This window comes from Carassius auratus, chromosome 14 (genome assembly GCF_003368295.1).
Source record: "Carassius auratus strain Wakin chromosome 14, ASM336829v1, whole genome shotgun sequence".
In the NCBI taxonomy this organism is placed as follows: Eukaryota; Metazoa; Chordata; class Actinopteri; order Cypriniformes; family Cyprinidae; genus Carassius; species Carassius auratus.
In genome coordinates, this window is record NC_039256.1 from 14,037,664 (window position 1) to 14,053,502 (window position 15,839).

The 15,839-nt window shown below is 35.6% G+C and overlaps 1 protein-coding gene across 1 annotated transcript; it reads right to left on the reverse strand.

The window, feature by feature from the left end:
- Positions 1-526: 526 nt before the first annotated feature.
- On the reverse strand, positions 527-5,735 carry LOC113113732 (dead end protein 1-like). The gene is made up of 4 exons (XM_026280173.1): positions 5,126-5,735; positions 4,859-4,964; positions 3,182-3,643; positions 527-1,205 (listed from the first exon to the last, which is right to left on the reverse strand). The coding sequence occupies exons 1-4, from the start codon at positions 5,207-5,209 to the stop codon at positions 664-666; spliced, it is 1,194 nt and encodes a 397-aa protein (XP_026135958.1). The 5' UTR covers positions 5,210-5,735; the 3' UTR covers positions 527-663.
- Positions 5,736-15,839: the final 10,104 nt, after the last annotated feature.

Consider the following 15,839-nt stretch of genomic DNA (forward strand, 5'->3'; position numbering starts at 1 on the left):
AATTTTATATATAGATTACGATTTGTTTTTTCTTATTGAGAATATAATAAAATTAAGAATTGATTATTTTAGTCTTATTTTATAAAATCACAACATTTTTGAAAGACCTCTCTTCATATCTAGCCATTTTCAGCATAAAAGTTTTGACTTCTTACCACAAGTATGAACAATAGCAATCGATCCAAGTCATAATCAGGGACTTGAGCAATAGCCTACACAATAATTCTTTCTTGAACAACTTATTTACTGTACAAAAGTCATTTATATAGTCAGTACAACCCATCAAACAAGGAAACAAGAGCACACCATGCAAAGTCTACAAACAATCGAAACAAATCGTGAAAAATCAAATATGGTGAAAAACACTCAAAATAAGAAGTTGTGAAAACATGCAATCATCCAACTGTGATGAGGCTGACTAAAATAACAAATGATTAATATTACATTGTTAAAATATAATAAAACATAACAACGATAACATAATACTTCAAAACTATTCACTGCCCAGATTGCCTTTTTTTTCCTTCTTCTTCTTCAACAAACTAAATACTTGTTTAATCATTAATTTCCACTCATTCATCTGACAATGGAACAGTACATGCCTTCAAACTGGAATACTGAACGTAAAACTGATAACGGTACATTACATTAGCAGCTCAAATTTTAGAAAGGTCGCAGATTTGAGACTTTACAGATGGTTTGGATCACCAGCTCGGCGACGGCTCGATAAACCTCCTCCTTCGTGGCCTGAGCGCTGGGGCCTGGAAGGACCTGGATGACCCCGTACAGGGGAATAAGAAAGCATGGGATCAGGACTTCGTAGCTGAAGCAGAGGAAGCCGTCGGAGCTGGCGTGATGGAAACGGACTTCATACTTCGGAGCACCGAGTCTGTTCACCTCGCACATCCACTGCAGCAGAGTCACGGCGTCGCAGTTCACGGGGCCTTGAGGCTTCATCTCATCTCTCGACAGGCCGGCCGGACCCCCACCGGCCCGGAAGAAGGACTGGACAGAGGGGTGGGCCAGGATATCGTGGAGGGAGGGCTGAGGGTGCAGGAGGGGAGGGGTCATGGAGGGTTTGGGGAGGGGGCTCGGACCAGGTGGGGTAAAGGTGCCGTCTTCTTGTTCGGTCTCAGATACATGATTTTTCTTGGAGAAGGACGTCCATTTCACAGTTATAGAAATGCCGTACTGCTTCTTAAAAGCTGAAAAGACAAGGGGTAAAAAATAATTCTTGAATACTTGAACATAATTTGTTGAATGTTACAATACTTTCTCTTACTCCAGAGAAAAAAAAACATTACATAAAAATGTATATATGAGTACATTTTAGAAGACAGCATATTGTTAAAAGATGCACCACTCCTCATCATATTTTTGCCATCTCATTTACTGGCCTAAAAAAAATAGAAGACATCCTGTTTTCAGATACAAGCAAAAATACATAACATAAATACACAGGATTCCCACCCCGTTTCTAACTGCTTTTAATTGTTGAATATTTATGCATTTCATATGCTGCCGTTCTTACAATTTTATTTTTTAATAAATTGTAAAATTTTAATTTATCCTGTGATGTTAAAGCTGAATGTTCAGCATCATTACTCCAGTCTTCAGTGTCACATGATCCTTCTAGTATGTTGATTTGCTGCTCAAGAAACATTTCATATTATCAATGTTTAAAAACAGCTGACCTGCTTCACATTTTGGTTGAAAATGTGATACTTTTTGAAATGGATTTTTTGATAAATAGAAAGTTTAAGAGAACAGCATTTATTAAAATGGTCCTATTATGCTTTTTTACAAAGTCTTGAGTTTGTTTTGGGGGTGTACTAGAACATGCTCTCAGGCTTTGTCACATAATTTACATCATTACAAAACTTTTTCTTTTTCCAAGAATACTGAACAAGAGGGTCGCACAGAACCATTGCACGCATGGATTATGCAAGACATATTAGAGTGGTAACCATAAACATATCTATGGTGGAAGTGTTATTGTTGTTGTTTTTTGGATAAATCACGTTTTAGATAGCATGTCAAAAACCGCTTAAAAATAACTGCATTTACTATGTACAGATAAGCCCAACGGTAATATGTAATGTTTACTGTTCTTTAATTTTAACATTATAACATGAATTGCAGTGAAACTGTTATAATTGTATTTATACCATAGTCCAGTGTTTCCCACAGGCTTCCACAGACTGGGAGGCAGCATAAATATGCAAATTAATTCTCTGCCAGCAGGAGGCGCTGTTGGAATGGAAGAGATCAAGGTTTCCCCGGTAACGGCTGTACACAAAGCAGCACTCCACTCACAAACGTTGCTTTATCAGACATTACATGCAAAATTAAATGATAATGACATCCAAAATTTTCTGAATTTTCCTTCAGAAATACAGTGATATTTAAGAAACCCACACCGGGTTTCGATTTTGAAACATACAGAACTCATGTTTATTCAACTACGTCAAGATTTCTGGGTAATCTATTTGTGGTGCAACAAAAAAATCTATGTATGGGAAACACTGTAGTCTCATAATTGAGGTGTAAATTCTGCAGATTACTTCATTGTCCAGTTTGGTACTGTCAGCAATTTATTAAATGTTTTCATAATTGCAACGCTGTCGTCTTGTCCGATGCACTCAACCAAGAGTTCTAACCTCGACCTCGCCCCTCCCCAACCCCCAAACATTCAAATTTCCATATTTTAATGATATTTTAATATGTGGCTTTATGACATCACAAAACGGAGAAGAAACTAATATCTTTAGTATAAACATAAATTGTAGTTCTTAAAAACTTTTTTTTTATTGAAATATCTCCCGATGGAGTGGACTTTGAGATTTGTAACTTTTCAGATCCTTATGCCCAAACACAACACAATGACTACAATTCAAAAAGTGAAAAAGTATAATAGGACCCCTTTAAAACAGACACTGTCAATCAAATGCATCTTTGCGGAGTAAATGTATTAATTAAAAAAGTATTAATTAAAAATCCACACACGAGTATATTAATAAAATTTATAAACCTTGGTGTACTGCTTAATGCATACTACACAGTATATAAAATACTGTTCTGTAAATTCACATACTACACACACAACATACTGCATACTACTTTCTTTTTTAAATAATAGTCATTCAGTTAATAATCCAAATATTTCCATGCCCTGGCATACCTTGCACAAGCACTTTCTTGGCCATGGATGCGGCGTAGTGGGAGGAGTAGTTCACTAGGGCCACAAACTCTCTCCCTTTGGGCCCGGCCATCTTCAGCAGGACCTCCTCCACCCCTTCAGACATCATTCGCAGCATCCTCAGCAACTCCACCTGATTTATGCTAGTCGGAAGATCCCCCAGACGCAGCTGCCGCTTCTCTGTGCTGTTGCGCACTGTCAGGCAGCCCCCCTCCGGCAGACGGTAGTGATGCAGGGTCAAGACGGCGGTAGAGGCGGTGAGGGGGTCGCCGTACTTTGCGTAGGCGAAGCCTCGGTTCTGCCCGCTGAAGTTCATCATGAGACGAAACTCGTAAATAGTGCCAATGCTCTGGAAAAGAGGGATCAGGCGGTCCTCGTAGACGTCGCGCGGGATCTGACTGATGAAAACCTCACAGCCCGGCCCGGGAACAGGACCTCGCCAGCCTGGAGGAAAGAAAGTCAAAAGGAGTGATAATTTATGTTTTCTCAAAAACAAAAGTGACTGGGATTGCACTTCAAAAATATTTCACGACAAATGTTGGAAAGTTGAAATTTACACGTTTGAAAAACATATGTGACATGCATTCATGAACACACACACACACAAACTTGTGTGTTATGCACATAGACTGATAGAAATTCTCATTTATATATTAATTTACATGTATATACACACACTTTTGACAAAATACACTTTTTGAAGGTGCTTTAATAAATACAAATAAAATAAAACAATATAAAAAAATAAAAAACCCTGGTTAGCTGTAACTTCAAAGCTTCATGAACCATCACAGACACTGAAATGCTCAGACTGTCAAGATCTTATATATATATATAAAGCATTTATAGTTTGAGATATATTTCGTAGTACACCCAGCTGTTGGAGATATAAAGATCAAGGCAAATAAAAATCCTCACAATATGATCCTTTAAAAGTATAATCGTATTCTGAAAAACTGATGAAAACATCACATGACAAGCACTGACCAGAGTTTCAGACCAAAGCTGAATGTACTCGTTGAGAAATAAATACTAAGTACTACCTATGCACTCAAGATTTGTTACATATAAAAGACATTTTATACATATGTATATATGTATTACTTTTAAAATGAACTCATTAGGTGATAGTATTCCTTAAGTGTGACAACTAAAACACATATTACTTCAGGAGAAAACACTGTTGGTGTCTGGTTTAAACGTGATTTACATCTAAAGTGATCAACACATTCAAATTTAAGTTACCAGTCTACAATTTTTTACATTAAAAAGTATCTTGAACTAATCATTTCCATCATGCAATAATGAAAACCCTCTAATCAGCACTAACTGAGCAGCAATGAGGACTTGCAGTCTAACTGAGCTCCAGGTGTTCATGTTTTAATGGAGGAAAAGACTAAGCACAAAAGAGGCGTGGTTTAAACGTTCCTATCAGTTCTACATGACAAGATGTTTTAAACCCAAGATGATGAAGATAAACGGTTTGTTTCTGCTCGGCTGAACCTTATGAAGGAAAATTAAGAAGCCATGTGCCACAGCTCTGTCTTCATCCACATCACACTTCAGTCTCAAGCTATGAGACATAAAAGATCTTAAATGCCACATGTTGTGGTTTAATTCCGAAAGGCTGATCATCTCGGTTCACTCAAGAGCACTTACCCGGAGGAGGACCACCATACTTCCTCTGCCCATTGACCTGTGTTAAAGTGATTGAGCTTTTCTGCATCCATTCTTGAAGTGACTTCAGTCTCTGCGGGTTCAAAAGCTGCCAGAAATCAAATTAGAGAGGTGGTGTAACGCTTGCCGTGTTATATCGGTGAGCTGAAGTGCGTTCAAGCGCCAAACTATGATGACACTCTTACTGTGCTAAGTTTTGGCAAACAAGTGTGCCATTTATAAATATTAAATGTAAATAAACTCACTGACCTGCTGTAGCTGCTGTCCCTCCATGTCGCCGTCCACCTGCGATGGCACACCTGTAAATTGGTGGAAAAGTCTAGCAAAGGTCATTAAAACAATGCCAAGTCTCTCTGGAGACTATTGGACACCCTTGAGGAAAGGGGGCGGATTCTGCGCAGCGCGCTCAAATTTCACTCCTAAGCAGAGATTGTGGTGATACTTACACAATTAATATTTTAAAGACAGACGTTACATTTGTAATTGTACAAGTATGCATGAATAAATCTGTTATATACATTTTTAAAACCGGTTTAATTGGGAGAACAATAATTAGAGACGTTCCGCTCTTCACCAGCAGGTGGCAGCTTTGCATCATTAGAGTGAACGTTATTCAGCCTCGGCAACATTGTTACTGTTTAAAAACGTTTCATTTCACCTTTCGAGAGCCGTGTACAATATGTGCAAATGCGGTTTACTTTTTTCGTTTGGTTATTATGCGTACAAAACAGCAGGACATATGGAGATCTTCCAGTGTTTTTATTCCATTGAAAAGTGTTGTGTTGGGTGTCCTGCTGGGCTGAGTTTTCACAGGTCATGACCCCTGCGCCATAAAACTGTCTCCTGACACAGAAAGTGGACGCTTTTTAAAGATTTGTTTTGTTTTTCTTGGACATTTGATGCTTTATTTACTTTTTATTCCACAGGAAATTGGATTAAGAAAAACAAATGTTTTTCAAGATTTGTGTTTAGTTATTGAACATTCCATTTCTTTGTTTTTGTCTTGCTGTTTGTGTGTATATATATATATATATATATATATATATATATATATATATATATATATATATATATATATATATATATATATATATATATATATATATTTTTTTTTTTTTATGTGTATTATTATTATTTTTTTTTACAGAAAATTAAATGAAAATGCAATAACACTATATTTATTAATGCACTAATTAATTTTTGTTGTTGTTTAGGGTAAGTGGATGCCACTCACGGAAATAAACTAAAGTAGGCAAGTGTACACTGCACAGAATGCAAGAGTTTCTATTCCAAACATTTATTTTATTAATTAATATTAAGATGTCAATTGTGAATCTCAATATATGTGTTACTTTAAGATGTGGTAGATTTATGTATGATATTATATTACATTATATATTCCAATTTTTTTTAATATAATCAAATTTGACAAAAATGTAAATTACAATACAATATAACTATTTATTCATGAGCTAATTAACTTTTTTGTTGTTTTTGCTTATGTTAACGACAAGTTAAGTTCATATAACAATATAATAACTCATTTGAAACAAGCATCATCATATTTTTTTCCAAATCGTATGTAACACTGAACACTGATCAGTATGAAAGCAAGAGTTCCATTCTGAACATATTTTTTTTCACCTTCATTTTAAGCTGTCAAGTGTGAATAAATAATCTCAAGGTAACTCTGTTTGTAACTCTGCTTCAAAAGCCATGCTTGTTAAAGCATGCATTTTTTATTATGTACATAAAGAACTGTCTTCAGATTCATCTTGATTTTTTAATTAAAAAAATGTATGCAATCATGACACCTTGTGTTTGATCATGCATATGCCTAATTCAGATAAACACCATCTGAGTTTTTTTTTTTTTTTTCAGATGTTAGCAGATGAATTAAAGAGTTTAGTGTGTCATACAGCTCTGGCCAAGTTACAATAAAATGTAGGTCTGAGCACAAATGACATGAAAGTGATCAAAGACAGTATTTTATGCAGTGACTTTTGAATTAACACCAGCTTAGCACATGCATGAGTGCAGGTACACAGTTTGTCAGGGTAAAATGCTGCTGTGCCAGATGAAAGGCAGAACCTGGCTTAGTTCTCAGTGTGGCCTCCAGCTCTGACTTTTTAGCAGGAGAAAATCCCTCCGTTCCCTCACAGCCTTTTAATTCTCTGAAAAGAAAAACAGACAGAATAGACAACTACCATATGTTTTTCTTGCTCCCCTCTGCACCTCTCATCACTTGCATCTTTCTATTTTCCGGGCTGTGAGATGTGCGATTCGTCTTTTTATTACAGTTTGTTTACATGGAAATAAACACATCAACACCTCCTAATGTAGTGAAGGTCATAAAGCCACCTCACACTGTCACATTGACTGCAGTCACAGTGATAATATTATTAAACACTTCATTTGATTTAGAGACTATGCAATTCATTTTCACAAATTGGACGTGCGGAAATTGTGACATGCTAGTCAGGTCGCCTGTGGATTGATGGCTTTATTCAGCACCAGGTTTGAAGGTGATAAAAACCCATCATACATAGGGAGTTTTATAATTAAGTTGTATTCGGATATTACGGTCTTTCTTGTTTATCCAGAGCCTTGTCTCTGCCTTTGGCTAATTAATTCATAACCTTTTACATCTAAACATTAAAATTGGGCCTATCTGACTGATGTTATCCGGTTGCTATGCAATGTGTGCTGCGTAGCGACAGCAGTTCCTTCGCCGTGGGGTCGTCACGCACATCTGTGAGCCTGTCCTGAAATGCACACACACGCGCTCATACCCCAGCCGCTCCGCCTCATGGAGGGCTGATCCCAGCCCCTCTGCCACCCCGGGGCTCACCGAGGGACACGCAATCTGTCCAATGTCAAAACTCATATCCTCAGTCCTGTCACTCATCCTGTAAACACACTCACACTAACTTTCAGGGCGTCTCAATTAACTTTAATCTTCTTTTGACATTTAGGAAGAGTGCTTGATCTGATATAGAGTTCTATGTTTCTGCTGTGAAATTCATTTTCTAGACAATGATGAATAATTGTGACATGTATGATTTGATATACAAATAAATAAATAAATGTGTGTGTGTTTGTGTGCATGTGTGTACTTGTTTATACTACATTGTGGGGACCAAATGTCCCCATAAGGATAGTAAAACCTGAATTTTTAATAAATAATAAATAAAAACATTTTTAAAAATTGTAAATGATGTTTACCTGCAAGCTTAACAATGTAAACAGGTTTCTTGTAAGGGGTAGGTTTAGGGTTAGGGGATAGAAAATATTGTTTGGACATTGTAAAAATAATAGAAGTCTATGGAAAATCCAGACAATTCACAGAAATAAATGTGTGTGTGTGTGGCTGCATTTATCTAATAAAAACAAAGAAAAGCAGAAATATTATGAAATATTGTTCTAATGTAGAATAACTATTTTCTGTTTTAATATAATTTATTTTTGGATTTTTTTGTAATTTAAAAAAAAAATATATATATATACATAACGGTAATATTGTGTAATATTGTGAAATATTATAAATATTATTACAGTATTAAGTATCCTATTTTCTGTTTTAACAGATTTGAAAAATGTCATTTATTCTTGTTAAAACTGAATTTTCAGCAGTCATTACTCAGTGACACTAGTGTCACGTGGTTGTCTATATAAAAAACAAAAAAAACAAGGATGTATTCTAGCTCAAAATTCAATACAAATATTGATAACAAAATGTCTATTATTTATTGACAGAGTTGGTTAATCTGAACTGTCACTATAGGGCGGTAATGTTAAATTGATAATGTCACAGTGGTAGAATATCGGTTTGCCTGATATCGGTCCATGCAGTTTACTTTTCAACTAGCATATCTATTTCGCAAAAATATATTTATGTAAACTCAAAAATATATTTATGTCATATCTCTACAGATTAATGTTGATTTTATACACTAACATCACATTCTTTTTGTTTGTTCTTTCGACTAGCTTTGTATTCGTTCATTTATTCATTCAGGAGGTAATAAAGCAGCTTCCATCTTAAATGCAGGAAGAGATATCATTTCTTAAAAGCCTATCAGCGCCACAATAAATAGTAAACAGTAACTGTTTCAAAGAGAGGAACAGCTTGCTCATAGCTTAGAGGCTCCCTGATGTTTTAACCTGGGATAAACATGACTCACGTTTCTGTGCGTTCCTCCCTCCAGCCCCGCTAAAACCTGACTCTCGCAGCACAAACTACCGCATGCGTACTTAAAGTGTGTTTGCTGAGGCAATCGTCATTATTATTATAGCTCATACCTAAGGTTAGGAGTTTCATCAAACATAAGAAGCATTAAACCTTAATGTGTAACTCACTCAAGGGACGTTCACCCAAAAACATTAAAATTCTGTCATCATTTAGGCTACACATACATACTCTTGTTTTTAGAAACCTGGGTGCATTTTTTTCCCCCCTGTGGAACATAAAAGAAAATATTTTGAAGTCTTGGTAAAGAAACAGTTTAAATTCACATTGACTTCCACTGTATTTTGTATCCAATTGAAAAAAAAATTAGCCTACAAAATATGTTACTGGTATGCACACTTTAAGTACTTGATTTAAAAGGTCCAAAAGTTTAAGATTCCAGCCCAGTGACGCTTTTGTACCTTTTTTTCTGACAGTGTAGCCATATAATAAAAGTCAAGGGGAAACTGTTTGATTACTGACATTCTACAAAACATCTTCTTTAATGTAGAAATAAACTTGCAGAGGTTTGGAACCACATGAGGGTGACATAAATGATGTCATAATATTCATTTTTGGTTGGAGTATCACTTTAAAATTGTGCTACAAATATGAATGACACCTCAAATCTATTAGGCCGAAAAATATTGCATGGACCTACTGGAGCCTCTGATGAAGTCTGAAATGACATTTCTAATTTATGAGCTCATGTGCATTTGTGTGTGTTTTAATAGTTGGACTTGTCCCTGCTTAACATGTGAAATGTTTTGTGTTTTTATTTTAGTTTTTGTGCCACATGCTTTTATTTGCTGGCTGATTGCATGTGCAGTGGTGTGTGTGTGTGTGTGTGTGTGTGTGAAACATATGTGAAAGTGATACATATGAACACTAGCAATCAAGGTGAACAGACGCTGCTAATTCAGGTTGCTGATAAAACGTGTCGATGGTCCTTTGTAGGGTTTTCATTAATGTAGCAGAGTCGTGCATCTGTGTTTTCTGAAGCATGCTGGTCAATATTAGTACTAGAGTCTATCTCAAAAGGACATGTTTGTTCTTCCTCCACCTCACCCTCCTCCTTTTCTCTGCCATCCCTCTCTCTCTCGCTCTGTTGTGATGGGTTTGATGCTGACAGCCAAGAAAAAGCCTTTCTACAGGATACACTTTACAATAAGGTTCCATTTGTTGACACTAATGCTAAAGCACATATCAATATTAGTTAAAGTTAACTTCTACATTTACTAATATAGTTTCCAAATGTTTTCTTAAGCTGAGCCCCATGAAATATTTACTAATTGAAGTTAATATTTCAATAATTTAACACCACCTTCATGTTCGCAAGATAATTATAGTTAATATTACTAACCACCATAAAATAATAAAATAAATGTTAAGTTAAATACAACTTGAGGCAAACAATTACTTTAAATAATTTAGACATTAAAAAACATTAACTAAAAAAAATGGCAAAAACACACAACAAATAACTAAAACTTTAACTAAATTATAATATAAAAACCAAAAACGAATTCAAAATATTGATATAATAGTATGCAAATTATACTAAAATAACACTAGTTCACAGTTCCTTTGATGTTGGTTAATGGTAACATGACATGCAAATAATGTACATGAAAGTATGTTTAGTAGAAGTGTGTAATTAATTCTTTAAGTTAGCAAACTTGTGATTTTTCCCTGACTGTTGAATAAAACAGGCTTCCATTGTTCTGGCCTGCTTGTGGGACATCTCTGCATCTAAGCAAGATTATATGGCAAGAAAATTGACTAAGGATTTCATTCACTCTGCTGTGGTCAGATAAAGCTCTTCTGTGGCTGTACGGCCAGCAGGGGTCAGGACGAGCTACTTTCCCTCAAGCCATCCAGATCCTTAATCAGGGGCCCGCAACCACACATGCCAATAACATCATGCATTACTAACAAGCATTTACACACATTAATTTGATCTTCTTGCATAAATCACTGTGCTTTTGCATATTTGGCTTTAGGTCATTAACAAACAATGGCAGTTGTTGCCTAATGGATAGAGAGGTGGACTTGTAACCTGAAGGTCTGGGGTCTGAGTCTCAGGTCCGGCAGGGATTGTATGTGGGAGTGAATGCTTCATCCTCAATACCAAGACTGAGGTGAGACCCTTGACCCCACAGAACTGAACCCTCAACTGCTGCTTGGGGTGTGTGTTTGTTTACCACTCCATACGTCATGCCCTTTCCTTTCCATATACTCTATCAGAGGAATATGAAACTTAATTTCCAAGTAATTAAAACTTCTACCAGACAAAGACAAAGTCTTTCAGTGTTAACAAGTTGTACTGTCATCATATGCTGAAATAATAATAATAAAAAATAAGCTGGGTTATTCTGAATGTGACAGGATGAAATGTTTTAAACCCAAATGTTTGGGTTATGAGGTTTTCTCATTAGCTTTAAGATTCAACAGGACTTTTCTATAATAGCTACAATAACCGAATAAACAGATTTCCTGCTTATTTTATTTGACAAGGTAGATATGTTCTGCTTTACCTGCCAGGCAAATAAATAAATAAATGAATAATAATATTAATTAAACATGGCTACAGTTTTGTCTTTTCATTATTATTGTTACAGTAGTGATGTGATGGTGAATTAATCAGAATTTGTGGACACATAAATGATTGTTTTAATTAAAATGAATTTTTCAGTTCAATTGTTTTCATTTTCTGTTCAAATTTGTCTTCGGCACTGGACTAAAAAAGACATTATTTATATAGTGTTAGAGAGAAAATCACTCCATATTTGATATCGGTAATGTTCAGGTGGGTTATTATTATTTTTGTATTGTATTAAATATAATTTTATATCTAATATGTATATACACACATACACGCCAAAATGGCAATAAAATATATTGATATTTTAGCCAGTAAAGCATTTAACAGCAAATTTTTGTTTACTGCTCTAATTAAAATGATTGATCGTGTTCATATAATGACTCATATATGACAAACAAAGCTTTGAACTTGTTTAGCTCTCTCTTGCCAACTGTTTATTTGTTACACGGTTCATGTAATGCTGTTTTATGCCTATAATTTACTGCCAGTCAAAAGAGTCTAACAAGTATGTGTGAGAGATAAACATAAACAAACAAACAAACAAAAAACTTTATATTTTGTGTGCATTTGTGTAGCACAGAGACATAAAGTTGTTCTCTATCTGTGAGGGAGACATTCAAACGGGCCGTAAACTAAACACATCTGCCAACTTCCTCTTTTGGCCTCAGGTTATCAAAGCCCTGCAAAGCCAGTGATGTATAAAAAATCAGTTTGGAGATTTTCTCCACTTTCCCTTCATAACCTTGAAGATGAGAAAATATTTTATTCAGTGGATTTAGTCGTTTTAATATACCGTGTACATCCCCGCTGCTCGAGCTTATGTATATGTGTAGTGTTAGTTTGCATGTCAAAAATAGATTGCAAGAGATGAGAATAATGTTTATAATTGCAAAGGCCTTTGTGTTTATCTGTGTGTGCGTGTGTGTGTTTAACATGGAGAACTGGTGTAGTGTGAATTGCAGTAATTGCCTTGTTTGTTTTGTTTTGGCTGGTTCTGTGAGCTGGTAAGCCACTGCTTCACTGCCTCTGATTGTTTGTCATTTGCCATTTCAAGTGGAACTAACAAGCGTACAAACCGAGTGGGATCGAGATATTGTGTGTGTGCGTGTGTGTGCGTGCGTTTGTAATACTCTGAAGAAAATATATTGTCTCTTTTTTTCTCTTCTCTCATCAAGCGAAATATTCCTTCCACCTACGGACATTTTAATTTGTTACGACGTCCACATCTCTGTCATGTACACAGAGCCGGCTGATTATATGCCGGGCAGTAGTTGATGCGTGTGCGCGCGCGCTTGCCTTCGCTTTAGTGTGACACCTGAGTCACTGGAAGTACATTATCGCTAATGTCCACTTCTGTGAAGTGACCTCATAAATGACCGCTCGGCTACACTGGCAGTGAGATAAGAGTCTGATAGTGGAGTGCCACTGAAAAGGTCACAGCTATCGTAAAGCAATGATGAGCTGAGCGAGGGATGAGTGGAGAGGAGGAGAAAGAGAGAGCCAGAGAAGACAGACGAATGGAAAGATCTTTGTGATGATGGTGAAGGGAAGAAATTGCAAGTAAGAAACGGTGTGGAAACAGGGGAAGGTAAAACATAAACATATGTTTAATAAAATGGACAATGCATTGAAGAACTTTTGGCGCGCTCTTTTGATTCGGACTATTAAGCATTCACACTAGCAATCAAGCACAAAACCGCAACCCTGGCAACACCCCAAACCATTACAGTTTTGATGAGTAGCTTACTAAAAGTAGCAAAGAATATTGTTCTGTAGTCTGACACATTAATTATTGTCAGAGTGTAGCTTTTCCATTAGCGAAACCTTCATGGTGAAGTAGCGCGACCGAGGAGAAGAAAACACTATCACCTTAACGGTCCTCCTCATAGCGTTGGAATGTCCGGTTCATTTCAGAGAAATCGATTCGTCGTAAATGCTCCTCTCTGATGCTGCGCTGGAAAGTCTGATTCATTCTAATGAATCGGTTCGTTCTAAATGTTCCTCTCATTCATAATGAATCGGTCCAAATAATTTCAGTTAATGAATCTCTTCATATGTCGTGTTGGAAAGTCTGATTCTTTCAAGTGGATCGATTCGTCCTAAATGAACCACTCCTCTCATATGTGACCCTGGACCACAAAACAAGTGTTAAAGCTGCAGTAGGTAACTTTTGTAAAAATGTATTTTTTACATTTTTGTGAAACCTGTCATTATGTCCTGACAGTAGAATATGAGATATATAATCTGTGAAAAAATCAAGCTCCTCTGGGTCCTCCAAGTGGCCCTATTGCCATGTGCAGAAATACACCGCTCCCAGTAAGAAACAACCAATCAGAGCTGCGGTCCGTAACTTTTTTTGTGTTCAAGATTTACGAAATGTATATAATAAGCAAGTACACCATAAATCCATTTTCCAAACTGAATCCTGAATCACTGGGGTACACCTATAATAATTATTTATATTCTGACTATTTTAGATTGCTTCAGGTGTACCGCGGCGGAGTAACCCAGTACCTTTGTGATTCTTCATAGACATAAACAGAGAAGTAGCTCCGGCTACAATGTTCTTACGCAAGACGCAAGAAGTTCTGTTTATTAACTGCTAGAGTGGTTATGCTAAAGAGATTTATACATCACCTGAAAGCTGAATAAATACGTTTTCCATCGATGTATGGTTTATTAGGATCGGACAATATTTGGCCGAGATACAACTAGCTATTTGAAAATCTGGAATCTGAGGTTGTAAAAAAATCTAAATACTGTGAAAATCACCTTTGAAGTTGTCCAAGTGAATTCTTAGCCATGCATATTACTAATCAAAAATTAAGCTTTGATATATTTACAGTAGAAAATTTACAAAATATCTTCATGGAACATGATCTTTACTTAATATCCTAATGTTTTTTGGCTTAAAAGAGAAATATATAATTTTGACCCATAGGCTACTATGTTTTTTTTGACTATTGCTAAAAATATACCACAGCGACTTAAGATTGGTTTTGTGGTCCAGGGTCACATATGTACAGTAGCTGGTTAGTCTGATTCATTCCAATAAATCAGTTTATATATATATATATATATATATATATACTGTATATATATATATATATAAATATATATATATATATATATATATATATATATAAATATATATATATATATATATACTATATATATATACTGTATATATATATATATATATATATATATATATATATATATATATATATATATATATATATATATATATATATATATATATATATATATATATATATATATAGTGATGGATTGTCTCATCATTTTAGTAAATCAGTTTAACCCTAAATGGCTCTCTCTCACACGCTGTGTTGGAAAGTCTGATTCGTTTTAATTAATCGGTTTGTCCTAAATGGTCCGCCCTTTTATATATTGAGATGGAAAGTCAGATTCATTTCTAAATGTTTTTTCTCATACTGTATTTTGAGTTAGAAAGTCTGATTGATTCTTGTCAATTGGTCCGTTCTAAAAGGCCCGTTCTTTCTTATGTAGTGTTGGAAATTCTGAATCATTCTAGAGAATCGGGTCATGCGATGATTCATGCAAATGAATGAATTAACAACTTCAGCTCCCTTTACTATGAACTGTATTTTCAGCTTGGTTATAGAGACCATATTTGATTTAGTATACATATAGCCTACTTTTAAGATTTGATACTGTAACCCTAATTGCAACTGTTCATTCAAAAACTGAAAATTACACATCATAATGTATTTAACTACTTTTTCTTGAAGCTTTTAATGCAGCTAACAACCTCCCCAATACATCTTGACTGCAGTTTACTGACAATTGTTATTAGGTTATAACTTGACAAGCTCACAGTTTCAAAGTAGTTTCAAGTTTAAACACTTTTTTTAAAAAAGTGTAAAAATCTAGTTACATCTGCTCTTTGAAAAAGGGGGATAAAGCTGCATCTTGCATTTGAAAAGAGGACAGTATGACCAGACTGCATGAAAATAAGAGAGAACAAAAGAAAAAGTGAAGTGTGGCTCTCCGGCCACTAAAAAGCCCAACCAGATGGAAGCACTCAGTGTGACACTCCAGAGCTGTGACATCATCAGGGCAATGGCTCTGTATGGCATTTACTCTGA